Source organism: Bubalus kerabau, chromosome 20 (assembly GCF_029407905.1).
Source record: "Bubalus kerabau isolate K-KA32 ecotype Philippines breed swamp buffalo chromosome 20, PCC_UOA_SB_1v2, whole genome shotgun sequence".
Taxonomy (NCBI): domain Eukaryota; kingdom Metazoa; phylum Chordata; class Mammalia; order Artiodactyla; family Bovidae; genus Bubalus; species Bubalus kerabau.
Window position 1 is genome coordinate 39,640,515 of NC_073643.1, and position 16,148 is coordinate 39,656,662.

A 16,148-nucleotide genomic window follows, 5' to 3' on the forward strand; every position below is an offset into this window, starting at 1 on the left:
GTGCTCAATAACTATTTATGGAGGGAATGAATAAATGATCCAATGTGCGATCAGTCACAGACCTGGGAGAGATGAGATGGCCCCACTGTATAAGAGACCATTGGTTGCCCACCCACATCTCTCTGGTACTCACCATTTCTGTATATGATGATGGCTTTCTAAAGTAAGCATCATGACCCCTGCCTGAAGGCTTTCATGGGCTGCAAGTGCATGCTTGGTCTGCATGCAGTGCCGGGGAGTTAATGCCTATAGGGGCAGCTTTTGATGGCCAACAGGAGTTGCTAGACAACTATCCCCAGCTTTGCCATTTGCCAGAAGCGAAGCATGTTATTCATGGTTTCTCACAAGTCTCTGCTGTGCCAGATGACCACCAGAGCACCTTGCTCTTTAATCCAGTGTTCACTGATCTCCTTCCCTTCCTTGTCTCACTACCCCATGACTTACTGGTATTTCCAGGGATCATACGCCAAGACAACTACAAATCCTTGTCTCAGCATGCGCTTTTGGGAGAACCCAAACTAACACATCCTTCTATGGAATCCCTCACCACTATCCTTTAGGAGAAGTGTTGCAACAAAAACTTTCCCATCTAGCAGTTGCTCAGGTTGCCAGGGGAATCGTGGGATGGGATTGTGTGTGTGTGTTTGTGAATGAGTTCTCTGATGTTTTAATTTAACCGGGTTCATGGCAGCAGCCACATTTTCTGTGAACTCTGTAGACAGACATTCCCCATAAATGATAGTTCCTCTCTTTACTGTAGATATCTCCAAATAGGACTGTCCTTGTCCCTGGTCTGTAACTGTACTCTGGGCCAGTTCCCTGCACCAAATTCTACTGATAAAATTAACAAGGACAAGACACAATTCAGTGAATACCTGATGTGCACCAGACTCTGTTATACAACTTGTCCGACCTACTTAAATGGTCGCAACCATACTACAAGGAAAGTCCTCTTATTTCTTTCTTAGAGTTTGAAACCCTGGGCCCAGGGAGGCTATCACTTGCTGCAACTGCTGGGTGGCAGAGTCTGGATGTGAAACCAGGGATGTGGCCAGAGATCCACCATTAATTTTTTGGCTATACCATCTTTCAATCTCCCCAACTCTCTGTCTCAGAGACTTACCCCCCCACCACCCAGGTCTCATCACATCCACAATTTACTGTAAGGCACAAAATTAACATGAAATACTATAGTTATAAAGTTTTTGAAGTGTGTGTGTAAGTCGCTCAGTCGTGTCTGACTCTTTGTGACCTCATGGGCTGAAAGAAGACCCCTCCAGGCTCTTCTGTCCATGGAATTCTCCAGAACACTGGAGTGGGTTGCCATTTCCTCCTTCAGGGGCTCTTCCCCACCCAGGGATTGAACCCACATCTCCTGTATCTCCTGCATTTCAGGCAGATTCTTTACCAGCTGAACCATTGGGGAAGATCAAGTTTCTGAAATTTTAGTCAAAAACGAGTGAAACCATCTGGTAATGAGAAACAATAAAAACATGTTTAAATGTAATTGCAAATGCAGCATTTACTAAACACAAGATATAAAAAAATTATGGTTTTTAACATTTTTATTTTTCCCAATTTGGCCCTCATGGTGTAAAAAAAAAAGTTTATCACCTTTGCTCTAGGGTGAAGATCTTAGGAGGAAAATGCTTTTCCCCATGACAGAGCCAGCATTACCAGATAATGGCCTAAATTCCACAGCTTTCCTGGCATCAACCTCCATCTGACCCTATGTTCCACAAAGACGTGTGAGAATCAGAGCAAGTGGCCAGAGTCATAAAGAGTGCTTCTGTTCTCCGTACAGTGCTGGGCAGCCATTGGTCAGCAAACAGTCTGGACGAGCCTTTCCTTCAACACAGAAGACCCACCATCAGATTCTGTTTCAAGGATCACAAAGATCAGATTCACTGTCTCATTCTCCCTTCTGCTCATGCCAAATAACCCTGGGAAAATCATGCTTGTGCCAGTGAGCCTTTTCCATTGTTCTGTACTTTGGGAGGCTTTCATGCTCGCATTAGTTTAATGAGAGAAAAAAAAAAAAAAATAGAGGATGGAGAAGAATACCTTCGAGGGCAACCCAAATAAGCATCAAAGAGTTAAAGCAAGTTAATAAATGTGAAATAGTTCAATATGTACTCACTCTTTTAATGTCTGCATATTTGGGGAGAGAGAGATGGGGAAGCTTTCATTCTGGGTAAAATATAACCAACATATTGTCTGAGGGTAATTTTGCAAATTAACTAGAATAATTATCTTCCTCAGCTCTCTATCTTTAATTACCTTTTCTTGATAATGAAAGTAAAAACAATACACTAAAAGAGAACTTTGTGAGTGCCAGGCCTTGCTTAAACCGTTTCCTATACATGATTCATTTCATGAAACACCACTATGAAACAGGTAACACTGTCTCTGTTTTATAGATAAGGAAAGAGAGAGTAAGTAATACTCTTAAAAAAGACAGTAGGTAAATTCCAAAGTTCCATCTCTATAGTTCAAGCTACATTATGTTGCTTCAGTAGATTCACAGTATAGAAAATCATAAAGCTTGTTGCAGAAAATCTTGAAAATGTGGGCAAGTATACAAAGAATATTTGATGTACTCATAATCTCACCACCTAGAAACAAATGAACATTTTGATACAGTGATCGTGACAGAATCTCTATAAATATGACATAGCTTTAGTTGTTATCCCAAATGAAAAGCTATGTGATTAATCACCAAATGTGGAGAATACATTTGCAGTGGACTGATTATAGAGTTTGTCTTAGGCAGAATTCATTTGGGGGATCTCAATGGATCACCTCCCAACTTTCAGCAATCATTTCATTTTCATAAGCTAAGGCTGAAGTACATGTACTATGGCTGTCATTTGGAAAAGACCTATCATGCGTGATAAGATGCCATGAATGAAGAAAATCAAAGGTGACTTCAACTTTGAAATCTGAACTGAAAACCACTAAAGGAGATGTTATGGACTAAAGGTTTTGATTTCTGACCAATTTGAAGCAGTGCTCAACATGATTGACAGTGGGAGGAAACAGGGATCTCTCTATCATCTATCTTTACCTCTCTATCTATCCATCCACCCACCCATTCACCCATCCACATAATTCACATAATGGTACTGTTTTAGGCGGATTGGTACTGGGAAGCAGACCCTGAGATCAAGATTTGAGTGCAACTGGTATTTGGAGGATTCATCTTTGGAAACACCAATAGGGCAGTGGAGAACTGAGAGAGGAAAGGGAAAACAGGTAAGAAGAGGTGTGTTAAAGAACACAGGGTGGAGCTACCCTGCTGGGTACTTCTGAGAGCTTAGTGTGGTAGCCCATGACAGGTGAGGAATTTGGGATATTTATCTTCCAACTCACACTTGTCATTGGATGAGAGCAGCTCTAGGAGTCATTAACTCCCCAGCATTTCTGGCCTGCCCTGCATAGTAACCAAGCAGGCTCCTGTGACTTGAGAAAGCCCTTTAACAGCCACATGGGTTTACAATAAAAAGTGTAGGTATGGATGTGAATTGTGAGTGACTGATAGGTATGGGCAATGTCAGTATCTGCTATAGTCCTATAGTCAGCCAGTATAAACAACAAAATTGGAGTCATTATATATATACACACACATACACATATATATGTATATACATATATATAGTCTATATATAAGCTACAGTCCTGTAGTCAGCCAGCATAAACTAAAACAAAATTGGAATCATTATATATATATACATACACATATATACATATATATATTCATATATAGTCTATATATATGCTATAGTCCTATGATCAGCCAGTATAAACTAAAACAAAATTGGAATCATTATATACACACATATATACATTATATACATATATACATATATGTGTGTATATCCAAAATCACTGCAGATGGTGACTGCAGCCATAAAATTAAAAGACGCTTACTCCTTGGAAGGAAAGTTATGACCAACTAGATAGCATATTCAAAAGCAGAGACATTACTTTGCCAACAAAGGTCCGTCTAGTCAAGGCTATGGTTTTTCCTGTGGTCATGTATGGATGTGAGAGTTGGACTGTGAAGAAGGCTAAGCGCCGAAGAATTGATGCTTTTGAACTGTGGTGTTGGAGAAGACTCTTGAGAGTCCCTTGGACTGCAAAGAGATCCAAGCAGTCCATTCTGAAGGAGATCAGCCCTGGGATTTCTTTGGAAGGAATGATGCTAAAACTGAAACTCCAGTACTTTGGCCACCTCATGCGAAGAGTTGACTCATTGGAAAAGACTCTGATGCTGGGAGGGATTGGGGGCAGGAGGAGAAGGGGACGACAGAGGACGAGATGGCTGGATGGCATCACTGACTTGTTGGAAGTGAGTCTGGGTAAACTCCGGGAGTTGGTGATGGACAGGGAGGCCTGGTGTGCTGTGATTCATGGGGTTGCAAAGAGTCGGACACGACTGAGCGACTGAACTGAACTGAAACATATATTTTATATATATATATATATATATATAATATATATATATATAGTTTTGTATAATAATATATATATAGTTTTGTATTCTGCTTTTCTCCTAATAAAATGCTGGGAGCATTTCATGTCCTTACATGTTATTTGAAAAAATGACTTTTATTGCTTGCCTATCACATTTTATTTAACTGATTCCTTATTTGGGGACACATAAGTTATTTCTAATTTTGAAGTACTTAGAATAATTCAACAATAAATATTTTCATGCACATATTTTTCTCTATATCTCTGGTGCCTAAGGATAAATTAATCAAGGACAATTTTGTTAATTATCTAAAGCAAGGATTACCAATCCCATATCTATAAGAATGCTTGAAATTGATGGAAAACTTAATTTTTTTTTATTCTGATTGGGTGTCTCCAGACATAAAAGTGACATAACAACTTAATTTATTTTTATGATGAATCTGCTCTTAGTCTCTATATTCAGTTGTTCTCAAATGATGGAAGATTTTTATACCTTTATTATGGAGAACTTTATTGCTGTCTAGCCAAGGTGGCAAGTTTATCACCATGCCATCGAATGAGATGATTACTTTCCAGAAGCAGAGGTGAACGCCTTCTCTACAAAAAGGTCATTAATAACCTTGCTCTCTTTCTTCACAAACATCATCTCATACAGAAGTGAAGTCGCTCAGTTGTGTCCGACTCTTTGCGACCCCATGGACTGTAGACTACAAGGCTCCTCTGTCCATGGAATTTTCCAGGCAAGAGTACTACAGTGGGTTGCCATTTCCTTCTCCAGGAGATCTTCCTGACCCAGGGATCGAACCCAGGTCTCCCTCATTGCAGGCAGACGCTTTAACCATCTAAGCCACCAGGGCTTAAGTAAAAATGGTTTGATCCTTAGCATTTTGCATTTTACTTATTTGAGGAAAAAATACCAAATTCTATTTTCTATTCTCCAACAGTCTGGCATGCTTTCTTTCCTATTGAAATATCTCATGAAATTCCTTAATGACTACCATTTGTTCCATCCACTGGCCTTTTAATTTTCACTTCTTCACTTCTCTGAAGTGCTGAGTGGTATCACTCATGCATGACATATCCCTATTTTCCACGAAGCCTACACGTGCCTAGTGGTCCTATCTCTTTTTCTTTTGGCTCTTCTTGTTCTCCCTCAGTTATTCCTCTCCTTCTTCATTTCTTCTACATGTGAACATCATCCATTGCTTAGCCCTGTGCGCTTACACTTCTATTTCTCGTGATGACCTCTCTTTGTTCAGGACATATTTTTCACTCCATGATTATGACTCTTGGAGCCCCATTTGCAGGCTTCCCTCCCACTCCTTATATGGGATTTAAGCATGAAACTTCTTGATAGAAAATAACTCAAACCTGGCATGATCAAACCCAAATTTATCATCTTCACTTTAAAATGGTTTCCCCTATTATTTTCTCTTTGTCTTTCTTTAACCCCTTCCCCCTATTCAGTCATGATCATGGCAATTCTCTCTTCTCCTAGATCCCCTTTGTTGAGCAGTTTGCACACATTGCATCAGTTATTCGACACAAAAGCCAAGGAGTTCCTCCAGAACCTTCAGACATGTCAGACATTCCTACCCCAACTACCACTGGCATGCTGCTGCTAAGTCGCTTCAGTCGTGTCCGACTCTGTGCGACCCCATAGACAGCGGCCCACCAGGCTCCCCCGTCCCTGGGATTCTCCAGGCAAGAACACTGGAATGGGTTGCCATTTCCTTCTCCAATGCAGGAAAGTGAAAAGTGAACGTGAAGTCGCTCAGTCGTATCCTACTCTTAGTGACCCCATGGACTGCAGCCTACCAGGCTCCTCCATCCGTGGGATTTTCCAGGCAAGAATACTGGAGTAGGGTGCCATTGCCTTCTCCGACCACTGGCATAGGAAACTCTTATTACTAAATTACCAGGCATTCTACGGTTAGTATTTCTCTGCTTTGGACTCTCTTATTAGTTTATTAAGAGAGCATCTACTTGAGCAGAGGTGTTTGTAACTTGTATTACTGTACAGTTCTTAGAAACCGTTTAATACATTGGTATAAATGCCACGTCTGTGTGATTCATTGCCTGTGAACTGAGACACTTTTGTTTTGGACTAGGAGAACTTTACTAGATCGATGGGTTCCATGATATATTAATCTTCTGAGATGTTCAGTGAGAAAGGCTTTCTGTGGTCAAATACATTTGGAGAAACATTGTGTTCTTGGTGATTCAAAATGTGTATTAAAAGGGCAAAGTGCTAAGAAGTATTTCTTAAACTTATTTTATCAAATCATTTAATGATTCTCCAGCTCTTTCTCCTCTCCTCCCTCCTATTCTTCATCCCTTTCCTCTTACTTTCTTTCTCTCTTCCTTTCTTTTTAGAAACATTAAATATCTAGGGTTCCATGGGAAAGATTTTGGAAAACACTGTACTTACCTGTTTAAGAAAAGTTTTTAGGAGCAAATTTCTACCTTTCTCTGCATTTACAGAGCCAGCACTGTATCTGGCACAAAATGACTGTTTGACAAATGTTTGCTAACTTGAAGTGCACACAGGAGAGTATATTAATAAGAAGCCAAAATATTATGTTGAAAGTTGTTCTCAAAAATCACACCAGTTTTTTGGTACCAAGCATTTGGTAGTTTTACAGAAACGAATCATTTAGATTTTTATTTCAGTTAATCCACTTTGGATCATAACCACAAGATGTCTGACTTGGGACAAATCTTGATAGGTATATAGCTGTTATTTTATAGACAGGTCTTATCTTTCATCATGAACTTATAAAGAGGTTGAAAGAATTATCTCAAGCAACTTAAGTATAGGAATAGAGATGTGAGTTCTGGGCATACCCTGGGTAGGCTCAAATACTGACTTTGCCACTTACCGACCAAGGGAAGCTGGGAAAATGTACCTGCGCCTCAGTTTCCTCATTTGAAATGGTGATGACACCTGTACTCCCCTTACAAGGTCACCGTGATGACTTAATGAGATGAAACAGGTGAAAAGCTAAGCACAATGTCTAGCAGATGGAAACACTATTCCCCATTAATACCATGAAACATATTATCAGCCAGGACTGCATAGTTGATATGAAATGAAAGGTGACCACACAATTTTAGAGAGAATTTGAAAGAACTCATGAAAATATGGATGGGGAGGAAGGAATTGTGTAATTGAGGTTTCCATATTGATAAGACTCCAACATTGGGCCATTTGTAGCAGTTTGGGTAGGGGAGAAGAGTTCATTCTGGTTTAAAGCTACAACTCCCAGAGAATAACTTTTCCCAGGGTAGGGTGCTGGATGGGCATTTTACTTATTTGGGCATTTTGCAGGCTCAGGGAGAATCCTTTCTTTTTACCCAGAAATTTCTGTGGTTTAAAAGAAACCACAGAAGGAACAAAGTTCCCTGCCTCTCTGTAAGAGGGCACCATTCCCTACCTGAATGGGTAGGCAAACGCCACGTCAATGCTGAGGTCACTTTCCGTCTTGTTGGCACAGTCCACACTCAGCCGCAGGCCTCCAGAATAACCACCGCATGTTGCAAATGCAAAGATTGCAAAAAGCTGGAGAGAACAAAGAAAGAATAGAGAAGGCAGCTATTAGAATGGTGTTGATCTCATGAAATATGTCAACAGGAGGTTAGTGTCTACATTGAGAGAGGTTAGGATGGCAAGTATGACCATCCAAGTATGGCATCATATATGGTTTAGGCTGGAATGAAGGCCAGGATGATGATGGAGAGTGGAATTGTGGGGTGTGAAAAATTCCCTGGAAAGCTGGAGTAATTTTGCTCAGAAAAATTAAATACAAGGACAAAATATCTGCATTTGAGATCAAATATCTGTGTAAAGATGGTTAGCATCACCAACTCAACGGACATGAACTTGAGCAAACTTTGGGAGATAGTAAAGGACAGGACAGCCTGGTCTGCTGCAGTCCATGGGGTTGCAAAGAGTCAGACACAACTTAGTGAGTGAACAACAGCATCTGTGTAAAGAACTGTCACACAACAGAAGGTAGAGATGTAATCTTACATCAAAGTCTCTGGAAAGCTACACACTGAGGGATTAATGATAGATATCTCCATGTGGGAAGAATTTCAGATGTTTCCTTGCTTCCTTCTTTTTGGTTATCTTTATTTTCTGCAAAACACATGTTTTGTCTTTTGGAATAATACAGATTTTTAAAAATGCACAAAGAATTTTAGGGTTGATGGGTGGAGGAAGTGGCTGCTGCTGCTGCTGCTGTCGCTTCAGTCATGTCCGACTCTGTGCGATCCCATAGACGGCAGCCCAGCAGGCTCCCCCGTCCCTGGGATTCTCCAGGCCTAAAATGTGCTATTCTGGGGCACAACATCTCAATATATGTCAACCTCAAAGCATCCTTGGTGGTTTCATCTCTGTTTTACTTGCTCTTTCAAGAGTCAACTATTAGAAGGTTCAACTGATTACCAACTAATATCAGTCTATCCTAGCATAAAACATGCATCTATGATAATCAGGCAGTGAAAATTAGAAGCAGGAACTCAAAGAAGTCTTCCAGAGAAAGAAGATATATCTGGGAGGGTGAGAATGCCCTAAGATGGGAAGAAAACAAATACCAAACTTTCTCACTTAGCTTGGCTAAATTCAAAAGGATGTCCTGCTCATTTCTGTAGTACCTCCAGTTATTTTATTTTAACTTTGGAATTCACCTTCTTATAGTAGCTTGGGTTCTCATTAGCAACACCAGCTCACTTTGCATGCTGTTGCTAAGTCGCTTCAGTTGTGTCCGACTCTGTGCGACCCCATAGTCGGAAGCCCACCAGGCTCCCCCGTCCTTGGGATTCTCCAGGCAAGAACACTGGAGTGGGTTGCCATTTCCTTCTCCAATGCATGAAAGTGAAAAGTGAAAGTGAAGTCGCTCAGTCGTGTCCGACTCTTAGCAACCCCATGGACTGCAGCCTACCAGGCTCCTCCATCCATGGGATTTTCCAGGCAAGAGTACTGGAGTGGGGTGCCATTGCCTTAAGGAATTACTGTGTAAGGGTTTTGTAGTCTAAAATGTGATCTATTCTGAAGAATATTCTTAAGTGTATATGAGAAAACTGTGTATCCTGTTCTTTTGGGATGGAATAATCTGTATTTATATATTAAATCAATATGCTATAATGTGTCATGTAAGACCAATGTTTTCTTATTGATTTTCTGTCTGGATGATCTCTCCATTGGCATAAATAGGGTGTTAAAGTCCCCTACAATTATTGTATTGCTGTCAATTTCTCGTTTTTTGTCTGTTAATATTTGCTTTACCTTTGATCTTTCTTATGATATAATGCCTTTCTTTGTCCCCTTTTACAGTCTGTTTTAAAGTCTATTTCATCTGATATAAGTATTGATACTCAGCATTCTTTCTGTTTCCACTTGCATAGAATATCTTCTCCCATTCCTTCACTTTCTGTGTGTATCTTTAACTCTGAAGTAGCTTCGAGGCCCAAGTGAGGCTATTGTGGGTTTGCTGGTATGTAGGACTGGACCCCTGGAGCAGGAGCCACCTTGGAGGGGTGCCAGTGTCAGATGGGAATGCCTGTTGGTGGAACGTGACAGCAGCTGCTTTGGAGGAGCCAGCTGGGGCAGATGGGATGGGCAAGGATATATCCTCAGGGATATACCAGGCTGGTACACATAGTATTAGTTCAGTTGATGGAGAGTGACAGAAGTGGTACACACCAGGGTTGGGCCCACTAGGGAGAAGGAGAGTTTTGTTTTTTTTTTAATGGCACCTGCCAGTGTTTCTGTCCCTGGAGGAAGTTCCACCAGATCTCTACCCTCCAGCACATGTCCTAAGTTTAGTCAGTGAATCTCTTTCTCCTGTGACACAGGTGCTCTTTAAGCTGTTGTCCCTGTGCTGAGACTTTGAGCAATGAGCGTGTGTGTGTGTACTCTCCAAGAACAGAGTCTCAGTTTCTAACAGCCCTCCAGCTTTCCTGGCCATAAGCCCCTCTGGCTTCCAAAGTCAGATGTTACAGAGGCTCGTCTTCCTGGAGCAGGACCCCCAAGTTAGGGAGCTCAACGTGGGGCTCAAAGCCCTTGCTCCACAGAGGAAACTGCCATAGCTGTGATATTCCTCCCTCTGTGGGTAGGTTCTGACTAGCTCAGGCTTCTGTTCTTTTGCCCCAACTTGATGAGGCCTTTTCCTTATAGATTCTTAGTTTTAGAAAACCTGTTCTACTATTCTTCAGGTCATCCTCAGTGATAGTTGTTCTGTAGATAGTCCTAGATTTTGTGTGCCTGTGGAAGGAGATGGGCTCAGGATTTTCCTACTCTGCTATCTTGATCCAGAATCCACCAAGTTATTGGTTTTTAAATTCAGTAATTTAAAATAGAAACAACTTGACCGAATGATACTATAGACGTAGTAAAAGCAAAATGTGTTTATCTGTGTTAATGTGTGTAAAGCACTTAGAACAGATCCTGGTACAGAAAAAGCACTTAATAAATGTGAACAAGAGATATCACTCTAAATAAATGTGTATGAGATTTTGGTAAGATCTTGTAGGACATAAAATAGGAAGTTTAGACTTCCTCCCTAGCTAAATCTATATGACCATCAGCCCCAATGAACCAACATACAAGCACTCCAGAAAACCTTATCTTTTTCCTTTGTTAGCTTTCTTTCCTAGTTTATATCACTGATGGGACTTGCAGAGACATTTAGAAGGTACTCCAACCCATCGTGAAATCTGAGAATGATCCACTCAGAGCACCAAGGCTGACAGGACTCAGATCTGTGTCCCTGTGATATGGATTTGCTCATGACCAGATGTTCTCTTTCTGTCAGCTCTTAGTGTTGGTAGGAATGAGGAGGGCATGGTTTTAATTGTTCAATGCTTAAATCTAGGTTTCATCGTACAACACTGGATGGCACAGTCCTGTGTGCCATGTCATGACAGCGTCTTCAGTTCAATTTCTTCCAAAAGGAAAAATGGAGTAGCAAGGTCCAGAGCCCTGTGGTAGGATGTGGAGATTGCCCTTTCCTCGTCTGTACAACAGAAATAACCTCGGTGTCCTCCCAAATCACTGAGAGAAGGAAATGAGATGGAGCATGTATTTATGTGCAGTCTTCTCTGAATCCATGCAGATTTGTGTGGTATTTACACATGTGTACTTCTCTCAGGCAAGAGTCCTAAGTGTGCAATCAACATTTGTACATGAAAAGGTTAGGAGGAATTATCTGTTGTTGGCTTTATTAAGCACCTACAATGGGCTAGCTATCGTGTCCAGCACTTAGCATATGTGATCATATTTCCTTTTGACAGCAACAGTTTGTGTGTGAAGCTTAATAATCCTATATTAAAAGTGTGGCAGGATAGCATAAGGATTTCAAACAGTAGTATTCTTTAAAATCCCCTGTAACATTAAACTGGAGTGATTTAGAGGTAAAAGACCCAAAGATAAATCCTTTAAATTCAGGGTTTAATGGCTGTAAAGAAACTACTTTTGGCTTTTCATCTTATATTAAAGCACCTTACATACAGTAAAATATTATTAATACTACCATGCAATGAACTTAAGATGGAAAGATAATTATGTATTAAAATTACATATTTAGCTCAAAATATTTGATATGTAGAGGAAGGCATCAGAGTACTGAAACCACACACACCACTATTTTTTCTTTTAACGTCTATCGAGCTCTGAAAACGTAAGACATTGAACTTGAGTTAAATATGATACCTATGGGCTTTCGGGTTACCTTGCATTCCCCACAGTCCTCACTGATTAAAGAGAAATCATACTGTGTGACTGATACGAAACTCACGTGGGTTTGGTGAGGATTAAACAGATAATGTCTGTACAACACCGGAAGAGTCAGGTCCTGCTGAGTGAATAATATTATAGGGATAGTTTTGAAAGTGAAATATCTGGGAGAATGAAATTAACTCTTTCACAGTATATCAGCCAGGAACCTGGTCCTATAATTAGGATACATCAGGACAGAATGAGGAGAGGGAAATGGAAGTCCTTTAGGGATCTGAAATTCTCTTAGTGTTGCAGAGAAATGTAGAGTCAGATGGAACTTTGGAAATCTTGGAAGTCCACCCAACAACTCCACGCTAGGTGGTAGACAGGAGCAGTTCCAGAGTTAGGCAGACCTGAGCCTGAGTCCAATTTCTAGCTGCCTGACACCAAGCAAGATATTTAACTTCTCCCAACCTCATTCTTATAGCTACTAAATCAGGACTAATTCACTGGCTCATTCAGCAGCTGTTTAATGGTGTATTTACCAGGTGCCAGATGATGGGAAACAGAAAGGTAAAAAGTTAGAGAAAAGACAAAGAAAAAGTAGGTCCCTGCCGCCTCTGAAGTTTAATGCTGGAAGAGGGTTGGGACAGAATTAAAAGAACATACAAATAACATAATTACAAATTGTGTTCTGGGGGACATCTTCCAGACCAGGGTGTTATATCTGAGGATGTCACATTTATGCTAAGACTTTGAAGATGAAAGTGAGAAAGCCACAGGTGATGGAGGGTGGTGTGGAGAGAAGCCCCAGGGACTGAGGGCACAGCTTTTGTGAAAGCGCTAAGGAAGGAAAGGCTTGACAAGTTCAGGGACCCAGTGGAAGGTCAATGTGGCAGGTGGATGGTGAATTGAGGTTGACAGTAATCTACCTCATGTGGATTTGGGTATGTCAACTGAGAGAATACATGCAAAGCATCAGGCTCAGAGCTCTCAATAAACCATTAGAGTGTGTCCCTCCTCTTCCTTCTCCTTCCCCTACCCTCCGCTATCACCACACTGTTGAAGAAATTGAGAACTACAGAAGAAAATCCATTTGCCTTAAACTCAGCAAGAGCAGAGCTGGAACTAGAATCCTGGTCTGTAAATTCCTTCAGTAAGCAGTCTTCTAATTAGCTCTAGAATAACAGGAAGAACAGTTTTTGACCACATGGATAGAGGATTGTCAAATGGTCCATACTTCTTTGACCAGAGATGCATCATGGTGCTGCAGTGGCCTGAGGTTTTCCATGTTGCTCATTGCTGCTGCTGCTGCTGCTGCTAAGTCGCTTCAGTCGTGTCCGACTCTGTGCGACCCCATAGACAGCAGCCCACCAGGCTCCCCCATCCCTGGGATTCTCCAGGCAAGAACACTGGAGTGGGTTGCCATTTCCTTCTCCATTGTGTGAAAGTGAAAAGTCAAAGTGAAGTCATTCAGTCATGACCGACTTGTAGCGACCCCAAGGACTGTAGCCCACCAAGCTCCTCCATCCATGGGATTTTCTAGGCAAGAGTACTGGAGTGGCTTGCCATTGCCTTCTCCGATGTTGCTCATTAGGGACTCACAAACACATACTGCAAACCTACTGCTAAGGAGGATGGGTAATACACTCTCTCTCCTTTCCTTCTTTCTTTCCTTTCTTCCCTCCCTTCCTTTTCTCTTATCTCCCTCCCTTCTTTCCTCTTTTCACCCTTGGTGGGGGTGGAGGATTTTAGAAGAAGAATTGTGGAAGATGTTGTAAAGGAACATAGACTTTCTCAGCTCGACAAGTGTTGCTTAGAGAGGCCATGGATATTAGCGAGAGGATGGTCCCTATGTCTTGTAGATGTTAGACTCTGAGAGACTAATGCTGATTCCTAAGACAGATGATATCCTCTCTTGGGAGATGGAAAACTTTGTGTTATGCAGCCAGGATGGAGGGAGAATTGAAGATGGGCCCTGGAAGGCTTGGGGGGGCAAAGAGTCTGAGAGAAAAACTCCATCTGAGGCCAGCTCTCTAGGCTATATGCAACCTGATGACAGATTAATGACACTGTGTTTCTGTGTGTGCATGTGTACATGTATGCCTTTCTATAATCTCTGGGCCCTGTGTTCATCCTCAACCAAACCTGTGCCTTCTTTTTGGTAATGCAATGTACTTACTCACCTTCCTAGACATCAAGGGCACAGTCCAGGGGCAAAAGTTCATTTACCCCAATCAAGTGAAATTATAAAAGTTCACTCAGAATGGCCATCATCAGAAAGTCTACAAATAACAAATTCTGGGGAGGTGGAGAAAGGGGAACCATTCTACACTGTTGGTGGGAATGTAAACTGGTGCAGCCACTATAAAGAACAATGAGGAGGTTCCTTAAAAAATTAAAAACAGAGTTAGCATATGATCCAGTGGGTGTACTCCTAGGCAGATATCTAGAGAAAACCATAACTGGAAAAGATACATGTAACCCAATATTCATCAAAGCACTATTTACAATAACCAAAATATGGAAGCAACCTAAATGTCCATCAACAGAAGGATAGATAAAGAAGATATTAATTATAAATGAGTAATATTCCATTGTATATATGTGTATATTGCTGCTGCTGCTAAGTCACCTCAGTTGTGTCCAACTCTGTGCGACCCCATAGACAGCAGCCCACCAGGCTCTGCCATCCCTGGGATTCTCCAGGCAAGAACACTGGAGTGGGTTGACATTTCCTTCTCCATTGTGTGAAAGTGAAAAGTGAAAGTGAAATCGCTCAGTCACGACTGACTCGTAGTAACCCCATGGACTGCAGCCCACCAGGCTCCTCCATCCATGGGACTTTCCAGGCAAGAGTACTGGAGTGGCTTGCCATTGCCTTCTCCAATGTGTATATTACCCAGCCATAAAAAAGAATGAAATAATGCCATTTGCAGCAACATGGATGGACCTAGAGATTTTTATACTAAGTGAAGTGAGTCAGAAAGAGAAAGACTGAGTCAGAAAGAAATACTGCATGGTATTGTTTATATGTGGCATCTTAAAAAATGATACAAATGAACTTATTTACAAAACAGAAATAGACTCACAGACATAGAAAACAAACTTATGGTTACCAAAGAGGAAGAGGGGAATAGATAAATCAGGAATTTGGGATTAAAATGTTCACATTACTATATATAAAATAGATAACCAACAAGGACCTAGTGTATAGCACAGGGAACTTTATTCAATATGCTGTAATAACCTATAATGGACAAGAATCTAAAAACTTATATGTTTTATATATATATTGTCAACACATATGTAACTGAATCATTTTGCTATATACCTGAAACTAACACAATATTATAACACAATATTATAAATATATTATAAATATAAAACAACTATATTTCAATGAAAATTAAAAAATAAAAAAATAGTTCTGTGTTGCCAGCTTTCCAATTCTCCTCAAATAGAGCAGACACCTCAGCCTCCAGCACAACCTCAGATAATCAATATCATAACCACCAGCCCAATCACTCACTTCCCTCTAGTTCAGGAGAGTAAAACAAATCTCCTACGATGAACTCTCATTTCACTACTGTCTTGGATGATCTATGGCTCTGTTCCTAACAACAAAAATTACTCTCTAATGGATGAAATTAGCCAGCAGAGATTTCCCTTGCATGCAGTTAATTAGGAATACATCCAGGTGAAAGAGAACAGAAGCATTGCCTTGCACTTTCTGGCTTAATAAACATCCACAAACCAAAATTCCTCATAGCAGGAATACCTTTACACAGTTAACACCACCACAAGTTTTCCCCTGGAAAGACTGCAAGCGGCTCCCTCCTTTGAATTAACTGCACCACACGAGGAATATCAGTGAAAGCTGCTATTAATCCTTCTGGTTAATTTGCAAGGCATAGTGGAAAGCAATAGGTTGGAGGAGGACAGGAAA

At 40.9% G+C, this 16,148-nt stretch overlaps 1 protein-coding gene across 1 annotated transcript in view; it reads right to left on the bottom strand.

The window, feature by feature from the left end:
- The window catches only part of SYNPR (synaptoporin), a 300,859-nt gene that overhangs the window by 123,911 nt on the left and 160,800 nt on the right, over positions 1-16,148 (bottom strand). Inside the window, exon 3 of the mRNA XM_055558656.1 lies at positions 7,917-8,041. Within this exon, the coding sequence (XP_055414631.1) occupies positions 7,917-8,041 (125 nt within the window). The remainder of the gene's footprint in view (positions 1-7,916; positions 8,042-16,148) is intronic.